Source organism: Carcharhinus amblyrhynchos, unplaced genomic scaffold (genome assembly GCF_965287045.1).
Source record: "Carcharhinus amblyrhynchos unplaced genomic scaffold, sCarAmb.v2.hapA scaffold_37, whole genome shotgun sequence".
In the NCBI taxonomy this organism is placed as follows: Eukaryota; Metazoa; Chordata; class Chondrichthyes; order Carcharhiniformes; family Carcharhinidae; genus Carcharhinus; species Carcharhinus amblyrhynchos.
In genome coordinates this window covers 3,072,323-3,097,419 of record NW_027649778.1, presented here as the reverse complement: position 1 = coordinate 3,097,419, position 25,097 = coordinate 3,072,323, and the positions used below count along the sequence as shown (strand labels likewise).

General features: G+C 46.0%; 1 protein-coding gene across 1 annotated transcript in view; it reads right to left on the bottom strand.

Annotated features, from left to right (window-relative positions):
* sae1 (SUMO1 activating enzyme subunit 1) overlaps positions 1 to 25,097 on the bottom strand; it is a 125,865-nt gene that overhangs the window by 81,093 nt on the left and 19,675 nt on the right. The window contains exons 4-5 of the mRNA XM_080218142.1: positions 16,649 to 16,791; positions 15,239 to 15,338 (exon numbers count right to left, since the gene is read on the bottom strand). Coding sequence (XP_080074268.1) covers positions 15,239 to 15,338; positions 16,649 to 16,791 — 243 coding nt within the window. The remainder of the gene's footprint in view (positions 1 to 15,238; positions 15,339 to 16,648; positions 16,792 to 25,097) is intronic.

Here is a 25,097-nt window from a genome sequence, read left to right as displayed (position 1 = left end):
CTGGCACTGTATGATGAATAAAGCTATCCAGAATTATTCACTATGGCACCATTCTGGCAGACGTTCCATAAGCATTGCACAATGTTCTCTGTCACTGTTTTTGTAAGCAAGTCCTTGGGGGCAGTGTACTATTCAAAAAACGACCATGGCAAATGAGCCACTTACTAACACAAAACCCAGTTTACAGGGATTCGAGCTGCTCATTCTGAAACCAAATCATTCACTTCAGACCCACAAGTTTCCACAGCAGCTCTCACCTTCACCCACCACAGAAGCAGCGTGTGTGTCAATCGGACTGATCAGAGCTCACTCACTCACATAGAAACAGAGAAGATAGGAGCAGGAGGAGGCCATTCATCCCTTCAAGCCTGCTCCACTATTCTTAAAGCAAAGTTAAAGTTTATTTATTAGTTACAAGCAACACTGCAATAAAGTTACTGCAAACTCCCCCAAGTCGCCACACTCTGGCACCTGTTCAGGTACACTGAGGGAGAACTTAGCATTCCCAATGCACCTAATCAGCACATCTTTCAGACCGTGGGAGGAAACATAGCACCCGGACGAAATGCACACAGACACGGGGAGAACGTGCGGACTCCGCACAGACAGTGACCCAGGCCGGGAATTGAACCCGGGTCGCTGGCGCTGAGAGGCAGCAGTACTAACCACTGTGCCACCCCATCATTCATCACGATCATGGCTGATCGTCCAACTCAATAGCCTAATCCTGCTTTCTCCCCATAATCTTTGATTCCATTCGCCCCTAGTGCTATATCCAGCCGCCTCTTGGATACATTCAATGTTTTTGCATCAACTACTTCCTGCGGTAATGAATTCCACTGGCTCACTACTCTTTGGGTGTCTTCTCATCTCTGTCCTAAATGGTCTACCCTGAATCCTGGTTCTGGACTCCCCTACCATTGGGAACATCCTCCCTGCATTACAGCCTGTCTAGTTCTGTTAGAATTTTGTAAGTCTCGATGAGATCCCTCTCCAGAGTCAGAACGCCAATGAAAACAATCCTAACCTAGTCAATCTCTCCTCATTCGTCAGTCCCGCCATCGCCTATCACTCTTTTACAGATCCATTTCCAGCCTGCGCACAAGTTAAAAAGCGTGTTTGCTTTGATCGTACCAACTTGCGGTCATCAATTTGGAGCCAATTCACCACTGGAGCACTTAAAACGTGAAGTCACTTACACTGCAGTAAAGTTTGCTGACTTCAAAACCCTTCAGGCATTGATACTGCTCTCTTGCCAAACACTTTCATCAATGACACTAAACGTGGCTAAGATTTCCATTTGCATCCCAAGGATGCAACCCCACTCTGCAAGTTTAAGATTTTAAAAAGGTTAAATATGCATAGTTTTATAGTTTCAAGTATTTAGGCAGCTTGGCTCATATGGCAGTACCCTGAAATGGTCCAATTAGTGTTTTATCTCAAAAGTCTATGAAATTTCAAACTGCAGACTGTCTTTTTTCTGACTTGAAAATATGGATGAAGCATAGGTTTCTGGCAATAGCGCTCAAGACAATTTAATTCAATTAAGTGCTTTTAATGACTGCAATGCATCACAGTGGCAAAGGTAGCAGCTTATAAATAACTCACATCAGAAGCTAACCAGGTGGATAGGGATGTAATGTCAATGGGGATGTGTCTCGTGAACGGTCAACCTGTCCTACATCCCAGGTAGGCAAGACTGCAGTTGCTCAAACCCATTTCCACCATCGCAGATTTAACCAAAAAAATCCCCACCCTCTTCCGCTGATCACTCAGATCTAGCCATCTCACACACTTTTGCTCCAGCAGCCTTTCCTCTCCAAAGCAAAGCAAATAAATTTGTTTCAGATGGAGTGCCTTCATGGGTGACACAGCGGTTAGCGCTGCTGCCTCCCAGCGCCAGGGACCCGGGTTCAATTCCAGGCTTGTCTGTGTGGAGTCTGCACATTCTCCCCGTGTCTGTGTGGGTTTTCTCTGGGTGCTCCAGTTTCCTCCCGCAATCTGAAAGATGTGCTGATTAGTGTGCACTGGCCGTGCTAAATTCTCCCTCAGTGTACCCGAACAGGCACTGGAGTATGTAGGCTCAGGGATTTTCACGGTAACTTCATTGCAGTGTTAATGTAAGCTTACTTGTGACACTAATAATTAAATTTTTAAAAAAATTTTAAAAATCAATTACTAATATTGGGTAAGGACTCCAGTGAAACTGCACACAGCTCAGACAATTTTGGGAGCAGTGTTTTGTTTGCACGATTTGTCCATTTCTGCTTAGCTTCCTCCAGGTGTCCCAATTTCTTCCCAAACTCCAAAGATGTGCAGATTAGGTGGATTGGCCACGCTAAATTACCTCTTAGTGTCCAATGATGTGGAGTTACAGAGATGAGGTGTGGCTGGGTCTGAGTAAGAAGTTCTGTTGGAAAGTTGGCACAGGCTCGATGGGCCAAATGGCCTCCTTCTGCACTGCTGGGATTGTATGATATGATTCTTTTGCCAACTGTTGACAAGGACAACCCTGGAGAAGCGTGTTCTGCCTCAAGTGCCACACATGAAGCTATCGTGCGTCATTGTGGGATGTCCTGTTTGGCACTGACCCCTGTTGACAAGCCTCTGTAGCCACTGGTCATGTGACGGTGTGTGCCAATCTGCAAGAGTTGCTGCCATGTTCGTCTGTAGCCAGCTGGTGATTCTCAGGTGTGACAGAACCCGTTGGGGCTGATCTGATTTTCGGTGGAGCAGCAATGTCGATGTTGGGTCCAAGGGGGTCAGAGCTGACTTGGGTAGACTTGCTGTGGAGTGTGGATCGATGTTCATACCAGGACACCTGGGTCTTCTCCTTCCTGCTTTCAGGTTGAAAGTTTACCTTCCTACGTTCGCTGTGCGGCCCAGGCAGGGAGCGCTGACTTGCTGAATATCTGCACACCCAGCTCCTCCCACACCTCCCTCAATCTCATGCTCTCAGAACCAGGGGAAAACTGAAAGAGCAAAAGCCTGGGCCCAGTTAGTGGAACAGAGCTAACGAAAGGGAAATCACCTAATGGGACTTCACTCCAGATTTTGTCAATTTTACTCCCTTGGGCTTTAAGTAAAATTGTTGTTATTAATGTTAAAATACTGTCTATTTACATAGAAACTTGAAGCAGTAGGCCATTCGGCCCTTCCAGCCTGCTCCGCCATTCATCTTGATCATGGCTGATCATCAAGTTCAAGATCCTGATTCCCCCTCCTTCCCCCCCATATCCCTCGATCCCTTTAGCCCCAAGAGCTATATCTAATTCCTTCTTGAAATCACACATTTTGGCCTCAACCAACTGTGGGAGTGAATTCCACACATTCACCTTTGGGTGAAGAAACTTCTCCTCACCTCAGTCCTAAAAAGTTTACCCCTCATCCTCAAATTATCTTAGATGAAGTTTAGAAAGAATTCAGAAAGAAAGATTTAGGAAGAATGTTCCCGGTGACTGGGGAGTCCAGCACAAGGGGTCATAGTCTGTCTTTCTGAATTCTTTCTACAATTCATTTAAAATGTCTCCCCCACTTTTAATTACTCTTTGATGAAAGTGTTCGTTCATGATAGTTCCTAAAGTGACAGATATCCCTGATAAATCAGCCCAGAGGGCTTCCTTCCAAAACCATAGTCACCCAAATGTGAACCATTCCTCAGTCTGCTGTGGGATAATTTATAGTAGTGAGGCCAATCATTTTTTACAATATCCCCAAACATTTGCCCAGCAGAATTCACCAAAATACCCAACTGACGCAAAAGCCTCACTACATAACCTTGCAGCACACTGAAATTGGGTACTGTACCTTAGACCACCCCCCCCCCAGCCTCTGGTCTACACCGTTCAGTACCACACGCAGTAGCCAGCTTAACCACAGTTCTACTGGGGGCATTCTATTTATAGGCAGCATTACTTCAAAATAGTTAATGGTCTATCTTGATTACCTGGACGGCAAGGTGGCACAGAGGTTAGCACTGCTGCCTCACAGCGCCAAGGACCCGGGTTCGATTCCAGGCCTCGGGTCACTGTCAACGTGGAGTCTGCACTTTCTCCCCGTATCTACGTGGGTTTCCTCCGGGTGCTCCGGTTTCCTCCCACACTCCAAAGATGTGCTGGTTAGGTTGATTGGACATGCTAAATTGACTCTTAGTGTCCCAGGATGCGTAGGCTAGAGGGATTAGTGGGATAAATGTGTGGGGTTGTGGCCTGGGGTAGGATTGTTGTCAGTGCAGATTCGATGGACCGAATGGCCTCCTTCTGCACTGAAGGGATTCTATCTCAGCCCAGTGAACAAAAGTTGAGAAGGCTCACTCAGCAATGCGAGCACGAACACAAAATTTGCTGGGAGAGAGAGAGAGAGAGAGAGAGAGAGAGAGAATATACTTCTGGAGATCTTCAGATAAGCAGCACTGCCTTCTCTGAAAGGAGGAGGATCCACCAAAACCACATTTCCTGGAAAATGTACCCACTTGTGGACACACTTAGTAATGGGCTTTACACCAATACCACAAGATATTCCACTCCACACTGCAGCATGCCTTCGATTGGTCCGAAGAGGACAGATTATAGAATTATAAAAATAATCTAAACCACACAAGCCTTTTGTTAGCTTGCTAAGCCTCGTGACTTTGTGAATCAGACCAGATAACAGCACCATAGAGGTGAATCAGGCCAAACAACACTGTAGAAACTGCACAGACTCCGAGTTCAGAGAACTGCGAACAAATTTAAAGAAAAACAACATACATCAGCAGCTTTTGTTGAGTGTATTTTTTTGGACTCAGCTTCATTATCCTCCCCTACACACATTATCCCCAATGTGAAATACACCACATGAGGGAACAATACTAAACTGGCACAAGGCAGTAGTCATAGAGGTTTACAGCATGGAAACAGGCCCTTCGGCCCAACTTGTCCATGCTGCCTTTTGGTTTAAACACCGAAGCTAGTCCCAATTGCCCGCATTTGGCCCATATCCCTGTATACCCATCATACCCATGTAACTGTCTAAATGCATTTTAAAAGACAAAATTGTATCCGCCTCTACTACTATCTCTGGCAGCTTGTTCCAGACACTCATTACTCTCAATGTGAAAGAATTGCCCTTCTGGACACTTTTGTCTCTAACCAGTAGACTGATTAACTTGCAGATTATCTTGGGGTGGCACGATAGCACAGTGGTCAGCACTGTTGCTTCACAGCACCAGGGACCCGGGTGACTGTGTGATTCAGGGATTTTCACAGTAACTTCACTGCAGTGTTAATGTAAGCCTCACTTGTGACTAATAAATAAACTTTACTTAAAAAAAGTTACAAGTACGAGAGGCGCAAGCAATCCTTGGATTGATTTACCTGTTCCTCTCTCTGATGGTTTTGGTCCTGAGGCGACCATGACTAAAAAGAGAACGTGACATTCTTAAAATAAAAACAGCAAATATTGGAAAATCTGAGCAGGTCTAACGGCATGAGGAGAGAGAATAGAGCTAATGTTTTGAGTCTGGATGACCCTTTGTCACAGATCAGCTCAATTCTGATGAAGAGTTATCCAGACTCGAGAGGCTAACTTGATTCGCTCCCCACAGATGCTGTCAAACCTGCTGAGAGTTTCCAGCATTTTCTGCTTTCGTTTCAGATTAGATGTTTACCCCAGTCCAACGCTGGCATCTCCACATCATTTGTTTCAGATTCCAGCCTCCGCAATATCCAGAGTTAAAGTATATCTATTAGTGTCAAATGTAAGGTTTACATTAACAGCTCAATGAAATTACTGTGAAATTCCCCTAGTCGCTAGAGTCTGGCACCTGTTCCGGTCAACGCACCTAACCAGTACATCTTTCGGACTGTGGGAGGAAACCGGAGCACCCGGAGGAAACCCACGCAGGCATGGGGAGAACGTGCAGACTCCCCACAGACAGTGACCCAAGCCGGGAAATTATTAAAGTTTATTTATTAGTGTCACAAGTAGACTGGCATTAACACTGCAGTGAAGTTACTGTGAAATCCCCTAGTCGCCACACTCCGGCGCCTGTTCGGGTACACCAAGGGAGAATTTAGCACGGCCAATGCGCCTAACCAGCATGTGGTTAGTGTCCGGAGTGTGGGAGGAAACCAGAGCCCCAGAGGAAACCCATGCAGACACGGGGCGACACAGTAGCACAGTGGTTCATCAGGGAATATTTCTGCTGATCCTTCTTCACTTACTTAAAATGTTTTCCTCCCGCAGGACTCAAAATTCGATTCAATTTAAAAGATTGTCTGAAGGAAGGCAACTAGCCTGGCTGTGCTCCTTAGGGTGAGAGATTAGATAGCTACACTCATTGCTCCCACTTCCCCAGTACCTTCTCCCCTGAACAAGAGTACTTGTGTGTTAGTCAACATAAGACAGATTAATTTTTTTTTACTGTTCTCTACTCTTTCTTTATTGTCTTTCTTCATTTTTCTTCCCCTCCCAAACTTCCCCGCTACTTCATCCCCCTTCCCTTCCCTTTTCTCCCCCCCACTTCCCCTTTTCAACATTCTACCTGTCCCAGTTCCCCTTCTCCCAACATCTTCATCTGTCACAGCGTACAGCTTCTCTGCCATTTGGCCATTCAAACCCTTTATTCTTTCTATGGGCTGCCATTAACAGTCTTTTCCCCTGGTTTCTGTGGCTATGACTCATCTTTCATTCCCTCGCCCTACAGTATAAATATCTCCCATTTCCTATGCCTTTTAGCTTTGATAAAGGGTCATATGGACTCAAAATGTCAGTTCCATAAGACATTGGAGCAGAATTAGGCCACTCGGCCCATCAAGTCTGCTCCGCCATTCAATCATGGCTGATATTTTTCTCATCTCCATTCTCCTGCCTTTTCCCCATAACCCCCAATCCCCTTATTAATCAAGAACCTATCTATCTTTGTCTTAAAGACACTCAATGACCAAAGCCTTCTGCGGCAAAGAGTTCCACAGATTCACCACTCTCTGGCTGAAGAAATTCCTCCTCATCTGTTTTAAAGCATCGTCCCTTTAGCCTGAGGTTGTGCCTCTGGTTCTGGTTTTTTTCCCCACTAGTGGAAACATCTCTCCAAGTCCACTCTATCCAGGCCTTGCAGTTTCAATCAGATCTCCCCCCTCAGCCCTCTGAACTCCAACGAATACAGACCCAGAGTCCTCAACTGTTCCTCATTTGACAAGCTCTTCATTCCGGGGATCATTCTTGTGAACCTCCTTCGGACCCTTTCCAAGCCAAGCACATCCTTCCTTAGATACAGGGCTGAAAACTGCTCACAACACTCTAATTGGGGTCTGACCAGTATACAGGCTCAGAAGTACATCCCTGCCCTAGCCTTCTCGACATAAATGCTCTTCCCTCTCCTGACAGATGTTGCCAGACCTGCTGAGATTTCGCAGCTTTTTCTCTTTTGAGAGCAAGATATTCCACCGTGAGTAGCAGCACAGACTCCCTGTCACATCCATGCTTTCCAGATGGTGTCCTTGCACATTGATCAGAGCAAAGGACTGAAGACTAGTTTAACTGTACACTTCCTGAATCCAACATCAGTGTTGCTGCTAATCTGTGCGCACAGACACACAGTCACCACACAACCTGCTTTTGAGCAAGGTAACGTGCTTTGAAAACCTGACCTTACACAAATCATAGAATCCCTACAGTGCAGAGGAGGCCATTCAGCCCATCGAGTCTGCACCAACAACAATCCCACCCAGGCCCTATCTCCACAACATTGTCGGTTTACCCTACTACTCCCCCTGATATTAGGCTCAATTTAGCATGGCCAATCCACCTAACCTGCACATCTTTGGACTGTGGGAGGAAACCTCAACACCCGGAGGAAACCCATGCAGACATGGGGAGAATGTCTCTGCAGAGACTGCACAGTCGCCTGGGGCAGGAATGGAACTCAGCTCCCTGACGGTGTGAGGCAGCAGTGCAGACCACGGTGCCGCCCTCAAATCTGGCAGGGAATACTTCTCAGCATCTGTAGATTTAGTTATTTCCCCTCGAGGTGATATGTTAACGGAGCACAGAATACAGCTGGGATCTGGGACTTTTAGTCTGGCTCAGTATTACACTGTGTTGCAGCTTCATCCACTGTGCCACTATTCATCTAAAGCAAACCGTCTCCAATTCTTACTGGATGGACTTGTTTGGGGTGTGGAAGGTACATGAGGTGGCAAAATGCCTGGCAGTCCACACAGCAGCAGCTCCACGCAAAACTTCAAATAGCCTTTTGTTTAGTAGCAGTTTGCATGGTCTAAAACACCAGGACCGGAGGTAAACTGAAGGTCAGTTTTTACTTGCTGTATTCAGCAAGTCAGAAGCCAGCACTGTCAATCGTACCCCGTAATTGCAGCAATTTCCTGTGTGGCTATATCATGTATCACCACTACCTTCTGAGCAGAGGATGATTTTGCTGCACTTTTACATTTAGACTGTCCCTGGGGAGGTGGAAAATGAGTAAACTTTATAATTCTTTTGTTCTGTCCCATTATTTCCAGCCCACTCTTGCACTGAGCACTTAACTCATCTGATAGGTACCGGTTTCCCTCGCCTTGAAGCACTGACAGGCCCGATGTGCTAACCCGATCTTGCAGGGGGACAGCAGACAAAAAAAACACTGCCTAGTCTGGAGCCAGGCAGAAACAAACACTTCCAGACAACCTCAGGTCAGCAGGATAACTGGAGAAAGGTCACGTTGTTGCCAACATTGCTTAGAACATTGGGAATATTGGGAACAATAAAACAAGAGAGTTGGGGGTGGTAGTGGTGGGGAGAAAGAGAGCACCAAGTCGGGGGAGAAGGTGGGAGTGGGGGGGTCTGGGGGAAGAGGGCGGGGAGGGGAGGGGAGGGGCTGAGGGAGACTATGGGGGGGGGGGTGGGGGGGGCAGGGAAAAGGGCAGGCGGGGGCAGGGGAGAGGACAGGGAGGGGCTGGAAAGAGGGCGGGGGAGCGGACGGGGGAGAACAAAGAAAAACACAGCACAGGAAACAGGCCCTTTGGCCCAACGAGGCCGCGCCGCCATTTTAACATTGTGAGTGCCCTCTTCCACCTATGACCTTTGTCTACGCCTATTGGGGAAGGTTGAAGGAAGACTTATTTAGGGACAATTTGTTAACACCAATCAGCCTAAGAGCACGTTTTTGGGATGTGGGAGGAAACCAGAGCACCCGGAGAAAACCCACACAAGCACGGGGAGAATGTGCAAACTCCCACAGACACTGACCCAAATCCATGTATCTGCACAGCAAACAGTGATAGTCACTGAGCTGTCTTGTTGCCCGTCAGATGGTCCAGTTTAAGTGTACACTAACGAAGCACTAAGCAAGTCTCGAAGCAACATCCAAGAGCAGCCCTCACACGACCCACCGTGTGTATGCCTCCAAGAGGGGGTGGGGGAGAGGGGTGGCCGGGGTTGGGGTTGAGGTTGAGGTCGGGGGGCCGGGGCTGGGCAAGAGGCTGCGGGAGAGGTGGGGGGATGCACCCTGGGAGGGGAAGGGAGTGCAGAGCTGTTGAAATGAAAGTACTAAATTCTCAAATTCCGCCCAGATGAAAGCAGATTTCCGGTTAATTCGGTTCACAATGCCTCACTCACCTTGGACCTGTCAGCTGCGTGGAGTCAATGCCTTCAGGAAAGGTGGTTTTTTTTTTGAAAAAGTAAATAGATTTGTGAGGGTCGTTCCGGGCTGCTGAACTGAAGACATGAATTCAGACGAAGCAGGGCATCATCAAGCTTTTGGGGGTTAATTGAGCCGCAGGTCAGGGCCCAGCAGGTCAACCAGCAAAAAGATTCAGAGACGGGGCTGTGCTTTTGTAAAGAAAGTGAATTTATGCTGCTTCAAAGAAAAAGATCTCAAACTGACAGGATCTGGGAAAAAATGTAGAGAAGCTGCTTGAGCCAGCTTGTGGGATACTGTAACTCAAGTCGATTCCAAATTGATGCATTGGGGGTCAACGGTCATCGGATCTAAGAGCACAGAGGGGAAGTCTGTGTTAGATTATCCAATTATTCCCAGTCATTAACTTTTACCCTGTAGCTATGTAAAATCTCGAGCAGATATCCAACTGCCCAGGTCCTGCAGCCATCACTAGCCAGGATCGCTCTAACTTACTGTGAGTGCAGCAAGACAGACGCTACACTGGACACAAAGCTGTCAGCGTGAAGAACACTGATGATGGGACCTCTGACCAACACTACATTCAAACTCTTGTTGCTGGTATTAAATCATTACCCTCGCAATGTACAGGGAGGCGATGGCCTCGTGACATTATCACTAGACTATTAATCCAGAAACTCAGCTAAAGTTCTGGGGACCCAGGTTCGAATCCCGCCACGGCAGCTGGTGGAATCTGAATTCAATTAAAAAAATCTGGAATTAAGAATCTACTGCTGACCATGAAACCATTATTGGAAAAACCCATCTGGTTCACTAATGCCTTTAGGGAAGGAAATCTGCTGTCCTTACCTGGTCTGGCCTAAATGTGACTCCAGAGCCACAGCAATGCTCTCCCAGGGCAACTAGGGATGGGCAATAAATGCTAGCCCAGCCAGCAGCGCCCATGGCCCATGAATGAATAAAAAAAACTGTGACTGCCAAAATGGGGAAGAAAATGGTAGCCAAGAGCCCCAACATCAGAATCTTCGCAAAAGTATACAATTACAACCACCTGACCCTAGGTTGATATTGCCCTGGATAAGACCATTGTGAACAAAGATGTTTTTCGGGATTCTGCTTTGAATTGTAAGGCCAGGTGGGAAGTCAAAATAAAGCTTGAGGAAAGGTAAAAATAAATGGTTTCTCCAGAAACTCTCTTCGCTAAATTTTATCTCAGTATAAACAGGCAATTAAAAATAATTCCCATGTCCAAGAGGGTGGGGGAGGTTGGTTTGGTTAACCAGGAAAGACAATGTCACAGCTCACCTCCTGGCTGGAAAGAGCAAAAAAAAAGATGAAGTGGAGAGGGTTGAGAGCTTCAAATGTCTAGGCGCTCAGATCACCAACAACCTGTCCTAGCTCCTCCATGCTGATGCTATAGTTAAGAAAGCCCTCCAACGCCTCTACTGTCTCAGAAGACTAAGGAAATTCAGCATGTCCGCTACTACTCTCATCAACTTTTGATGCACCATAGAAAGCATTCTTTCTGGTTGTATCACAGCTTGGTATGGGCTCCTGCTCTGCCCAAGACTGCAAGGAACTGTGAATGTACCTAATCCATCAGGCAAACCAGCCTCCCATCCACTGACTCTGTCTACACTTCCCGCTGTCTCGGAAAAGCAGCCAGCATAATTAAGTACCTCACACAGCCCGGACATTCTCTCTTCCACCTTCTTCCGTCAGGAAAAAGCTACAAAAGTCTGAGGTCACGTACCAACCGACTCAAGAACAGCTTCTTCCCTGCTGCTGTCAGACTTTTGAATAGCTTAATACTTTGCATTAAGTTGATCTTTCTCTACACCCTATGACTGTAACATTACATTCTGCTCTCTTGCCTTTCCTTTTCGATGAATGGTATGCTTTGTAAACCGCGCAAGAAACAATACTTTTCACTGTATCCCGATACATGTGACAATAATAAATCAAATCAAAATAGAAACATTTCTCTGAAGCAGAAGATTGAAAGACTGTCGAATGCCGCATCACAAACAATGACGGGGCAATATTCACAACAGCTTTCAGAAGGGAAGTCAATAAATACTTTACAAAAAAATGCATCAGGTTCAAGTGAACAGGCTTTTCAGAGAGCAGGGACAGGCATGACAGGCTAAATGGCCTCCTTTGTCATAAGATTCACATATTCCTTTAAAGCTCGCTGGAGCTGTCAACTGGGACTCGGTTAGTTATACGGTATTTTTGTCAAAAGGTTGTCAGTTCTTACCCCACCCCAGGGTAAAACTCATTGGGACACTGTTATGGAGTGTAGCGAAGACCTGTTCCAAATGTGCTCTCTACTGGTGTTGCACAGACATGAACAGGTCCCCATATTATAAATTCCGTGTGAATATGTGCACCATTACATTTATCTTGTAAAATGTTGCTTTGATAACAGAGAAGCTTCAATCACAAAGCAACGAGACACCGGGGCGATAAGGATGCACAAAGCAGAGATATCTAAACCGCGAACATCATTGTGCCTGAGTACAGTTACACAATGTGATAGTCACAGCTGCAGGAGCAGCACTCGTGGCCAGCACGGTGGCGCAGTAGTTAGCATGGCTGCCTCACAGCGCCAAGGACCTGGGTTCGATTCCCGGCCTTGGCTCACTGTCTGTGCAGAGTCTACACATCCTTCCCATGTCTCCGTGGGGTTCCTCCGGGTGCTCCAGTTTCCTCCCACAGTCTGAAAGACGTGCTGGTTAGAAATCATAGAATCCCTACTGTGCAGAAGGCAGCCATTCGGCCCATCAGGTCTGTACCAACCACAATCCACCAGGCTATATTGCCGTAACCCCATGTATTACCCTGCAAATCCCCCTGACAATAGGGTCAATTTACTGGCCTCAATGAGGGAACGGACCCTTTGCTCTCATACCGAGCTCACTGAACATTAGGTAATTGACTCCAGTGACTCAAGGTGAGTGTAATAAGCTAGCAACATCAAACAGATGATTTATAGGTTGGCACACAACGCACTGCAGCAACCGGGGAGATTTTGCAGCATCACCTTGGTGTGAAGTTATAATGCAATGTTATACAAGTGGAATCGACCTCACACAGACACCTATTTTTAAAAAAGAGGCCAATTTTCTTCAGATATTAAAATTTAAATTCTAAAATACTGAATTCAGAAAAGCCGCTTGCGTGAGCTTTGACAATCAACGTGCCTGAATACAGTTACACAATGTGACATTCACAGCCGGCACGGTGGTACAGTGGTTAGCATGGCTGCCTCACAGCGCCAGGGACCTGGGTTCGATTCCTGGCCTTGGGTCACCGTCTGTGCAGAGTCTGCACGTTCTCCCCGTGTCTGCGTGGGGTTCCTCCAGGTGCTCCAGTTTCCTTCCACAGTCCGAAAGATGTGCTGGTTAGAAATCATTGAATCTCTACACTGCAGAAGGAGGCCATTCAGCCCATCAAGTCTGCACCAATCACAATCTCACCCAGGCCATATTGCCGTAACCCCATGTATATACCTTGCAAATCCCCCTGACAATAGGCTCAATTTAGCATGGCCCATCCACACATCTTTGGACTTAGGTGCATTGGCCATGTTAACTTCTCCCTCAGTGTACCCGGACAAGTGCCAGAACGCGGCAACTAGGGGGTTTTCACAGTAACTTCGTTGCAGTGTTCATGTTTTTGTTATTCATTCATGGGACATGGGAGCCACTGGCTGGGCCAGCATTTATTGCCCATCCCTAGCTGCCCAAGGGCAGTTGAGAGTCAACACACTGCTGTGGCTCTGGAGTCACATGTAGACCAGACCAGGTAAGGATGGCAGATTTCCTTCCCTAAAGGACATTATTGAACCAGATGGGTTTTTCTGACAATCAACAATTCAATTTCACAGTCATCAGTAGATTCTTAATTCCAGATATCTTTTATTGAATTCAAATTCCACCATTTGCTGTGGCAGGATTCGAACCCGGGTCCCCAGGACATTAGCTGAGTTTCTGGATTAATAGTCTAGCGATAATACCACTGGGTCATCGCCTCTCCATATCACGCAAGCCCACTTGTGACACTAATAAATAAACTTTGAAAAAAATTTTTTTAAAAAATCAATTAATAATATTGGCTAAGGACTCCAGTGAAGCTGCCCAGAAAATTTTGGGTGTAATTATGAATGATGAAATAGGCAAAATATTTAAACAATTGCTTCACAAAATTTGGGAATTCTCACAAAGACTTGTGTGTCCTCACATTTGTACCACAACTTTTAGCTGCCAGTGTTAATTATAAGCAAGCAGGAGTGGTCAGTACTGGAATGGCAGGGGAATTCCAAGACGCATTCAGAATTCCATGATAAAAGAGGCCAGGTCTCCCAGATCCCATTAATCCCCCAGTACAAAGAGATTGGATTTCCCCCACTGAATGCCATCAAACACCAATTCTTCAATGGTGCCCAGAAACACAGCGGCTTGCTGCTCACCTCATCAGCCCCAATTAGCAGTCGTTACTGTAAGAGGCCACGAGTGCCTTTTCATCTGAAATTTCCATTAACACCAAGTCACAGAGTGACAAAGGATCAGAAATCTCCGCAGAGCCAAGGCAGAGGGAGTACACCCATCAAACTTTTTATACTCAGGAAGTGCCTCCGATTGCCAAGTGCGAAATGCTCGCCTCCAGCCGACAACAGGGCTGTGTTTTCCTTTTGTTGGTGGGGACAGACAGGGGCGGCCAGCAGCTGTGTCACAAACACAACTTTTACAGAGATCAGACACAGCACTGACTACTAGATTGCCGGCCAATCAATTCAGTTCCAGACAATTGCTCTTTATCGGCTGTTCCTACTCTCAAATCTTTTCAGTCAAATGCAAATTTATTTATTTACTAGTGTCACAAGTAGGCTTACATTAACACTACCGAAAGAGGCCATTCGGCCCATCGAGTCTACACTGACCACAATCCCGTCTAAGCCCTATTCCTGTAACCCCACATATTTACCCTGCTGATCCTCTAACACTATGGGGCAATTCAGCATAGCCAATCAACCTCACCTGCACATCTTTGTACTGTGGGAGGAAACTGAAGCATGCGGCGGAAACCCACGCAGGCACAAGGAGAACGTACAAACTCCACACAGTCAGTGACCCGAGGCCGTAATTGAACCCGGGTCACTGGTGCTGTGAGGCAGCAGTGCTAACCACTGTGCCACCATGCTGCCCACACGGAGTGTGGGAGGAAACCAGAGCATCCAGAGGAAGTCCACGCAGACTTATGGTTTTTAAAGCTTATTTATTAGTGTCGCAAGTCAGCTTACATTAACACTGCAAAGAAATTACTGCAAAAATCCCCTAATTGCGAACACTCCCACACCTGTTCGGGTATACTGAGGGAGAATTTAGCATGGTCAATGCACCCCGAACAAAAAAAAATGCACCCTAACCAGCACGCCTTTCGGACTTGGGAATGAAACCGGAGCACCCAGAAAAAACCCAGGCAGGCACAAGCAGAACGTGCAGACTCCACACAGTGACTCGAGGCCAGAATCGAACCCTGGTGCTGTGAGGCAGCAGTGCTAACCACTGTGCCACCATGCCGCATTGCTTTAGTTAGAGATGCTACTGATTTACACACCTTTTTGATCAGAGTAGTTTCATTTGGATCAATCTTCACTTTTTTAGCTTTTGGTCCATCTTCCTCACCTGATCCAACTTTTACCACCTTCTGCTTCTCTCTGAAGAATATTGAAATGCGAATTAAATATAAATCAGTGGCTGGTTATGTTTTTAATGCTTTCTTGCAGCAACACATGTACATTTGTCACAAGATGCTCACTTCAAGTTTTAGGTGTGTGGATCACCAACAACCCATCCTGGTCCCCCCATGCCAACACTATAGTTAAGAAGGCCCACCAACGCCTCTACTTTCTCAGAAGACTAAGGAAACTTGGCATGTCACCTACAACTCTCACCAACCTTTACAGATGCACCATAGCAAATATTCTTTTGGTTATATCACAGCTTGGTGTGGCTCCTGCTCTGCCCAAGACTACAAGGAGCTACAAAAGGTCGTGAACGTAGCCCCATCCATCACGCAAACCAGCCTCCCATCCATTGACTTGGTCTATACTTCCCGCTGCCTCAGAAAAGCAGCCAGCACAATTAAGGACCCCACGCATCCCAGACATTCTCTCTTCCACCTTCTTTCTTCGGGAAAAAGATACTGAAGTCTGAAGTCACGTACCAACCGATTCAAGAACAGTTTCTTCCCTGCTGCCGTCAGACTTTTGAATGGACCTACCTTATATTAAGCTGTTCTTTCTCTACACCCTAGCTAATGACTGTAACACTACATTCTGCACTCTCTCCTCTTCTTCTCTATGAACAGTATGCTTTGTCTGTATAGCACACAAGAAACAATACTTTTCACTGTATGCCAATACATGTGATAATAATAAATCAAACCAAATCAAATCAAATCAAATCAACTAAGGGGCAATTTAGCATGGCCAATCCACCTAACTTGCACATCTCCGGACTTTCAAAGCTGTGGTCAACAACATCAAAGGGTGGCAAAGAGATAGAAGAGGAAGCAGAGCGGTAACACACTACAGTCATGCAGCCTATCATTAACGTTTAGTTTATTTATTAGTGACACTAGTAGGCTGACATTAACACTGCAATGAAGTTACTGTGAAAATCCCCTATTCGCCACACTCCAGTGCTCTAAGGTACACTGAGGGAGAATTTAACATGGCCAATGCACCTAACCATCATGTCTTTCAGACTGAGAGGGTAAACCCACGCAGACACAGGGAGAACGTGCAAGCTCTACACAGACAGTGACCCTAGCGGGGAATGGAACTCAGGTCCATGCTGCAGTGAGGCTGCCGTGCTAACCACCTTGCTGTCTGGTTTTAGCTGCTAATAATATCCTAAGGGCACAGGAAAAATAATATACTGGCAGTTCAAATTCCTCAAGGACATCAATTGAGACCAGGATGAAGGACATTGTGGAAAAAGCAACTGAAGCTTTCAAACTTACTCCACAAACTCGTGCTCTCCCAAATCAGAAAACATATAACCATGGTAACCAAAGACATCTCCAGCAAAGAACTTGATGTTGCGGGATCGGCAGAATTGGTCAATTCGGACCATCACGTCACGTGGGCAGCAGGTCAGGCAGATCTGTAAAGAGTGAATATGTTGTAATTACTAATTAGCAATGGACGGCATCCTAAATATTTGGATCCAGACCATTAAGGTAGAGATTTTCCCCACCGCCCCCTACCCCAGTGGGAGCGAAAGGGCAAAGGGCACCAGAATATTTTTAAACAGCAGATTACAGCAAATAAGGATTGTAAATGACAGCTTGCAACCCATCATTAACTTTCAGTTTATAGTGTTAGTTCCCCCTGCAGATCACTAACAACCTGTCCTGGTTCCCCCATGCCGACACCATAGTTAAGAAGAGCCCACCAACGCCTCGACTTTCTCAGAAGACTAACGAAACGTGGCACATTTGATACGACTCTCACCAACTCTTGCAGATGCACCATAGAAAGCAATCTTTCTGGTTGTATCACAGCTTGGTATGGGCTCCTGCTCTGCCCAAGACTGCAAGAAACTACAAAAGGTCATGAATGTAGCCCAATCCATCACACAAACCAGCCTCCCATCCACTGACTCTGTTTACACTTCCAGCTACCTCAGCCAAGCAGCCAGCATAATTAAGGACCCCACACACCCTGGACATTCTCCCTTCCATCGTCTTCCTTCGGGAAAAAGATACAAAAGACTGAGGTCATGTACCAACTGACTCAAGAACAGCTTCTTCCCTGCTGCAGTTAGACTTTTGAATGGACTTATCTCGCATTACGTTGAACTTTGTCTACACCCTAGCTATGACTGTAACACTACATTCTGCACTCTCTCCTTTCCTTCTCTATGAACAGTATGTTTTGTCTGTACAACATTCAAGAAACAACACTTTTCACTGTATGTTAATACACGTGACAATAATAAATCAAAGCAAATTTATGATGCAAGAGCTGATGTTATAATTAAGTCCACCAATGCTTCTACTTTCTCAGAAGGCTAAGGAAATTTGGCACGTCCGATACGACTCTCACCAAATTTTACATTTGCACTACAGAAAGCATTCTTTCTGGTTGTATTCTAACTTGATATGGCTGCTGCTCTGACCAAGACTGCAAAAAATCTACAAAGGGTCATGAACGAAGCCCAGGCTATCACACAAACCAGCCTCCCATCCATTGATAATGTCTATGCTTCCCAATGTCTTGGAAAAGCAGCCAGCATAACTAAGGACCCCACACACCCTGGACATTCTCTCTTCCGCTTTCTTCTGTTGGGAAAAAGATACGCAAGTCTGAGGTCACACACCAACTGACTCAAGAACAGCTTCTTCCCTGCTGCATCAAACTTTTGAATGGACCTAAATTATACTAAGCTGATCTTTCTCTACACCCTAACTATGACTGTAACACCACATTCTGTACCCTCTCCTTTCCTTCTCCTTATGTACCGTATGAATGGTATGCATTGTTTGTATAGTGCGCAGGAAACAATAATTTTCCACTGTCTACCAATACATGTTGCAAATCAGATCAAGTTGAAAAAGAAATGATATTCACAATTGCAAGTAATTTTATTTAGTTGGTATTTTCCAACGTTAGAATGATGTACGTAATTTAGTAGGGGAGCGGAGAAGCAAACAAAAAGAGGCAGCTTTGGGAAGTGTAACATCCTGTGTGCATATCTAGTGCAGTGAATGATGTGGAGTAGTAGTAGTTTGGAGCAAAACAGGGTAATTGAAAAAGGGATTTCAGTATATACCGAATGAGGGGTGGCACAGTGGTTAGCACTGCTGCCTCACAGCACCAGGGACCTGTGTTTGATTCCTGGCTTGGGTCACTGTCTATGCAGAGTCGGCACGCTCTCCCTGTGTCTGCATGGGTTTCCGCCAGGTGCTCCGGCTTCCTCCCACAGTCTGAAAGACGTACTGGTTAGGTGCATTGGCCGTGTTAAATTCTCCCTCAGTGTACCCGAACAGATGTCCAGAGTGTGGTGACTAGAGGATTTTCATAGTAACTTCTCTGCAGTGTTAATGTAAGCCGAATCACGACACTAATGAATAAACTTTACAACCAGTGGTTTCGTTCCAGACAGCCCACACACGCCTTTTATCAAATCCTTCCAGGACTTTGCAGGTATTCCAGTGACTGGTCAACATCTGGATGACATTAAAACCTGGATAAATAACTTTACTTAATTTAAGGGATGTTTGTTGAACATCTGTTTCAGTGGTAGGCTCTAGTTTTTCCAGAGACAGTGGGGGGTGGAGGGGATTCCCAGGGCTGTGCTGGACCTTCGGAAACAAAGAAAACTTCACAGTGTGAATTACTACTTCAGACCTTAAGGTTCAGCCGAGCAGAGAATCATCCCTTGTAGGGAGAGGGGGAGGGTAGGAGAAAGAGCAGAAATGATTGTATCACAGTCATTACTACTGGCTTAATGCAACCAATTCAAACTGGGCTTCTATTTGATGATACCCTGGGATTTTTAACCAGCGTTTTTTGTGAAATTATTTTCTAATCTCGTTCACAACCTTATGGCCTTGATTGCACAAACATAACATTATTTACCCCCAATCCCCCTCCCCCTCCCCAGCATGGAACGCATTACATACATGAACGCACACTGTGAAAGCGGCAAAAGAATTCAGGGACTTTCCAAACATCTTTTGACATTCGTAACTTGATAGCTGGACCCCTTTCTCAGTGAGCTGGTTTTGTCTTGCTTGCCTGATCTCCTTACTTCACTTTGCTCAGGGTTTCTTTGTATATTTTGGGTGGCACAGTAGTTAGCACTGCTGCAGCACAGCGCCAGGGACCTGGGTTCGATTCCCAACCTCAGGTCACTGTCTGTGTGGAGTTTGCTCATTCTCCCCGTGTCTGCGTGGGTTTCCTCCAGGTGCTCCGGTTTCCTCCCACAGTCTGAAAGACATGCTGATTGGGTGGATTGGCCATGTTAAATTGTCCTTTAGTGTTAGAGGGCCAATTAGGGTAAGAGTCTACAAGATTATGAGAGCCATGGTCAGATTGGATAGTCGGAAAGCTTTTTCCCAGGATGGAAGATGCAATTATTAGGGGACACAGAGTTAAGACGCGAGGAGCAAGGTTTAAAGGGGGTGAATGAGGCAAGTTTTTATTCACATAAGAAGGTGGTGGGTGCCTGGAACTTGCTGCTGGAGGTGGTAGTGGAAGCAGATGTGATAGTGAACTTTAAGGGGTGGCACAGTGGTTAGTGCTGCTGTCTCACAGCACCAGGGACCTGGGTTTGATTCTCAGCTTGGGTCACTCACTGCCTGTGTTGAGTTTGCACATTCTCCCCATGTCTCCGTGGGTTTCCTCCAGGTGCTCCAGTTTCCTCCCACAGTCTGAAAGATGAGCTTGTTAGGGTGCATTGACCCAAACAGGTGGCAGAATGTGGCAACTAGGGGAATTTCACAGTAACTTCATTGCGGTGTTAATGTGAGCCTACTTGTGACTAGTAAATAAACTTTAAGGGGCATCTTGACAAATACATGAATAGGATGGGAATAGAGGGATATGGTCCCCGGAAGGGTAAGGAGCGGTTTTAGTTCATTCGGGCAGCATGGTCGGTGCAGGAGTGGAGGGCCGGAGGGCCTGTTCCTGAGCTGTAATTTTCTTTGTTTTAAATGCACAGGGTTATGGGGATAGGGCCTGGTTGGGATTGTGGTCGGTGCAGACTCGATGGGCCAAATGCCCTCCTTCTGCACTTTTGGGATTCTCTGATTGTTAATTTTGGCATAGAAAGCAATCTCAGCAGAGAGGGACTCTGAGGCCCCGCCAGGAATAAATAAAAATGACTACTTTGTTAAACATTCGTGTAGATCCTTGATTACCTGAATTCACTGTTTGTGCCATCGGCTGAATTCTGGGAGTCTGTTTTATCTTTTAGCGTAAATTAATATGCTTGGGGTTGGGACAAAAAATCTGAAAAGGTCTGTAAACTTCTGAGAGAAATAAGGACATTTGAGAGCATGCAGGAAACAGATGGAACACTGTGACGGAATAGTGCATCAGAAACCATCCAACTTCCTATGAACTCAGCAGTCAATTGACTAATCTATGGCCCAAGTTCTATTCCAGATTTCGTGACAGTGCAGATAAGCATCAGGCCAGTAACGCTCAGACAGCATTCACAGAGAGGGCAGCAATGAAGACTTGAATAAGATTTATTACAGTAGTTGGAAATGCTGGATCGGAACCAACTCCTGCACGCAGCAGGTGGACAATCCCATTAGTACCTTCGTTCTACTAAAAATGTGGAATTATTAAGTTGCGCAGCACACTGGCTGACTCCTTGAACGAGCCAGTTTGTCCCACTCCAGAAGGGGCGATGGTGGGAGAGGAATAAGAGGCAGGCAGCAGACCAGTACGTAGTCTCACAACACCACAGTAAAGTCCAACGGGTTTATTGGGAATCACGAGCTTTCAGAGTGCTGCTTCTTCATCTAGCCTAGCCACTCACCTGATGAAGGAGCAGCGCTCTGAAAGCTCGTGATTCCAAATAAACCTGTTGGACTTTAACCTGGTGTTGTGAGACTTCTTACCGCGTGTTGGTAAAGGTAGAGGCAAAGTACTGCAGGCGCTAGAAAAATCTCAGCAGGTCTGACAGCATCTGTGGAGAGAGAATAACACCAACATTTCGAGTCTGGGTGACCCTTCGTCTAATAACATATATTACAGATAGAACTGACAACATCACATTGTGATTTGACAAAGAGTTATCTGGACTTGAAACGTCAAATGTTTTCCTCCTCAGAGATGCTGCCAGACCTGCTGAGATTTTCCAGTGTTTTCTCTTTGGGCTGTACCAGCTCCCTGGTAAATTCTAATTCTGTCACAGGAATGGGACGAAGAGAGGAGGTAGCTTAAATCGGGTTGGAAGTGGTTCAAGAGGACGCACTGTCTCAGAGTGGTTCAGGCCAGGCATTAAGTGCCCAAACCCTGTGAACAAATGGAACTAAAATAAGAGACGACTGGTCAGCAATGAGGAATGGAACAGCTGCCTGCTTTCTCCCTCCCTGGTCTAAGTCGGCGCAAGGGAATTGGCTCCACAGTCCGAGAGAAGCCGTGCTATTTTCGATCGGATCGAAAGCACCGGCTCCCCAATGTCAAGCCTCTGACAATTTTAATTTCTCCCCTCTTTGATCCACTGAAATCTTATCTGTACGCTCCACAACCTGTGAGGTTATGGGACTCTGACCTACCATTCACGCTGAGACAATGCACGCAGACAGTTAATAACCCTGTCATTTAGCCGAGTATTTACGTCCAGTGTCTGGGCTGTATTGTTCTCTGACGAGAGGTGCCTCCGATCTGCAGCCCACTCCCCCCACCTCCCCAGCTAAAGCCCAGTGGATCTTTAGTGAATGGGTTTTAGAGTTCCTGTTATGGATGAAAGGAAATTTCCTGCCAGACAGAAACATGCAGCAGACAGTTCATTCGTTACTCCAGGCGCTGGTGTGCCACAAACACAAGGGCGAAAAACAGTCCGATTCTTTTTGATTTTTGTCCCCGGGAAAACAATTCTCTGACCCAAACCCATTCTTCACTGGGTCTCGACACCTGCTGACCTCAATCCTGATCTGAGCAAAAAAACTTTCCCTTAGATGGGTGAAAGAGACAACAATAACTATGGAGAGAGGATAGAACCAATGCCACGTACCAACCGTTTCAAGAACAGCTTCTTCCCTGTTGCCAACAGACTTTTGAATGTACTTACCTCGCATTAAGTTTCCTTACACCCTAGAGATGACTGTAACACTATATTCTCCATCCTCTCCTTTCCTTCTCTATCAACGGTATGCTTTGATTTGATTTATTATTGTCTGCATTAACGTACAGCGAAAAGTATTGTTTCTTGCGTGCTGCAGCGAACAAGAAACAATGCTTTTCACTGTATGCTAATACAAGTAACAATAATAAATCAATCAAAAATTAATATGTTGAGTCTGGATGACCTTTTGTCAGATCTAGTTTTTTGCCTCAACTACTTTCTGTGGTGGTGAACTCCGCCTGGGTGGAATTGTGGTCGATGTAGGCTTGAGGGGCCGAATGGCCTCCTCCTGCACCTTAGGATTCTATCACCCCGAGGTGTGTTGCTTTGTTGAAGTACGTATTCTATACCTAAAAGAATTTTTGCAAATTCTGTGCAGCTATTGATGTACCATTCTCTATTCCAACCCTGATTGCCAAACTCCCAAATTCTATCATAGGAACCCTAGTCACTGATAGCACAGGAGAGTACAGTAAATCCCTACCTAGTTCTGTGCCTCCCTCGGTTTCTAATGTTTACTGATTCTAATCTTCTCCACCAAGAAATCTAATCATTGCCCCTTAATCTTCAATGATATTATTACTGCTGAATTCCCCACTACTGACATCCTGGGGTTGCCGCTAACCAGAAACTGAACCATATACTGTGGCTACAAGAGCAAAGGCTAGGGGCCCTGCAGAGATAGACTCACTGCCTGACTCTCCAAAGGCCATCCACCTCCTGCAAGGCACCAAGTCAGACGGTGTGATGGAATGCTCCCCACTAGTGGTGAAGAAGTCATGTGGCATGCTTGCTTTCATTGGTCAGAACACTGAATACAGGAGTTGGGATGTCTTGTTGATGTTGTACAAGACATTGGTAAGGCCACACTTGGAATACTGTGTACAGTTCTGGTCACCCTATAACAAAAAGGATATTATTAAACTAGAAAGAGTGCAGGAAAGATTTACTAGGACGCCACCCGGACTTGTGTTATAAGGAGAGGCTGGATAGACTGGGATCTTTTTCTCTGGAGCGTAGGAGGCTGAGGGGTGATCTTATAGAGATCTATAAAATAATGAGGGGTACAGATCAGCTAGATAGTCAACATCTTTTCCCAAAGGTAGGGGATGCTAAAACTAGACAGCGTAGGTTTAAGGTGAGAGGAGAGAGTTACAAAAGTGTCCAGAGGGGCAATTTTTCAACACAGAGGGTGGTGAGTGTCTGGAACAAACTGCTAGATGTAGTAATAGAGGTGGGTAAAATTCTGTCTTTTAAAAAGTGTTTTAGACAGTTACACGGGTAAGATGGCTATAGAGGGATATGGGCCAAATGCAGGCAATTGTATTAGCTTAGGGGTTTTAAAAAAAGGGTGGCATGGACAAGTTGGACTGAAGGGCCTGTTTCCATGCTGTAAACCTCTGACTTTGACTCTCTGATTAGCTTGGATGTGTGCAGCTCCAACAACACTCCAGGAGCTCGACACTATCCAGAATTAACTTCATAATAAATCTTCACTCTTGTTGCACCACTGGCATACAATGGTAGAAGGATGTAGAATATACAAGATACACAGCAGCATTTCAACAACAACTTCCAGATCTGTGACCTTTCATCACCTAGGAGAGCAAGGGCAGAAGTTTCATGAGAACGCCACTACCTGCAAGGTCCCTCCTCCACGAACGTACCAAGTGGCAGGGCAGGTTTGACAGACCTGGTGCCTCTGCCTGCTCCTATTCCTTGTGCGCTGTGTTCTAACTCACACCATGCTGACGTAGAAATTTATCTAACTCTTATGACTCGCTCGAGTCATGGAGGTTTACAGTCTGGAAACAGGCCCTTCAGCCCAACTTGTCCATGCCGCCCTTTTTTTTAAATCCCTAAGCTAGTCGCAATTGCGCAGATTTGACCCATATCCCTCTATAAGATCATTCCTCAGCCTTCTACGCTCTGGAGAAAAACATCCCAGTGAGGCTGGGAATTCTCTCCCGACATTTCCGCTGTACGTCGCTCGCCTGCTTGGATTCTGTGGCAGTAGAATTCCAGCGATAATCACTGTTCCATCAACGTTGCTGGGTCAAAACTGTGGAACTCGCTTCCTTACAGCACTCTGGGTGTACCTACAGCACAGAGGCTGCAGAGGTCCAAGGCTGCAACTCACCATCACCTTCTCAAGGGCAATATATCTTGCCCAGCTGTGACCCTGACATCTCACAAAAACTACAAAGGGTCGTGAACAAAGCCCAGTACATCACACAAATCAACCTCCCATCCACTGACCCTGTCTACACTTCCCACGGCCTCAGCAAATTAGCCAGCATAATTAAGGATCCCATGCACCCCGGACATTCTCTCTTCCACATTCTTCAGTCGGAAAAAGACACAAGAGTCTGAGGTCACGTACCAACCAACTCAACAACAGCTTCTTCCCTGCTGCCAGACTTTTGAATGGACTTACCTTGCATTAAGCTGATCTTTTTCTACACCCTAGCTATGACTATAACACTACATTCTGCTCTCTCTCCTTTCCTTCTCTATGAACCCTATGCTTTTCACACAGCAGGTGGGTGAGTGAGTGTTTGGAACAAACTGTCAGAGTTGGTAGTAGAGGCGGGTACATATTT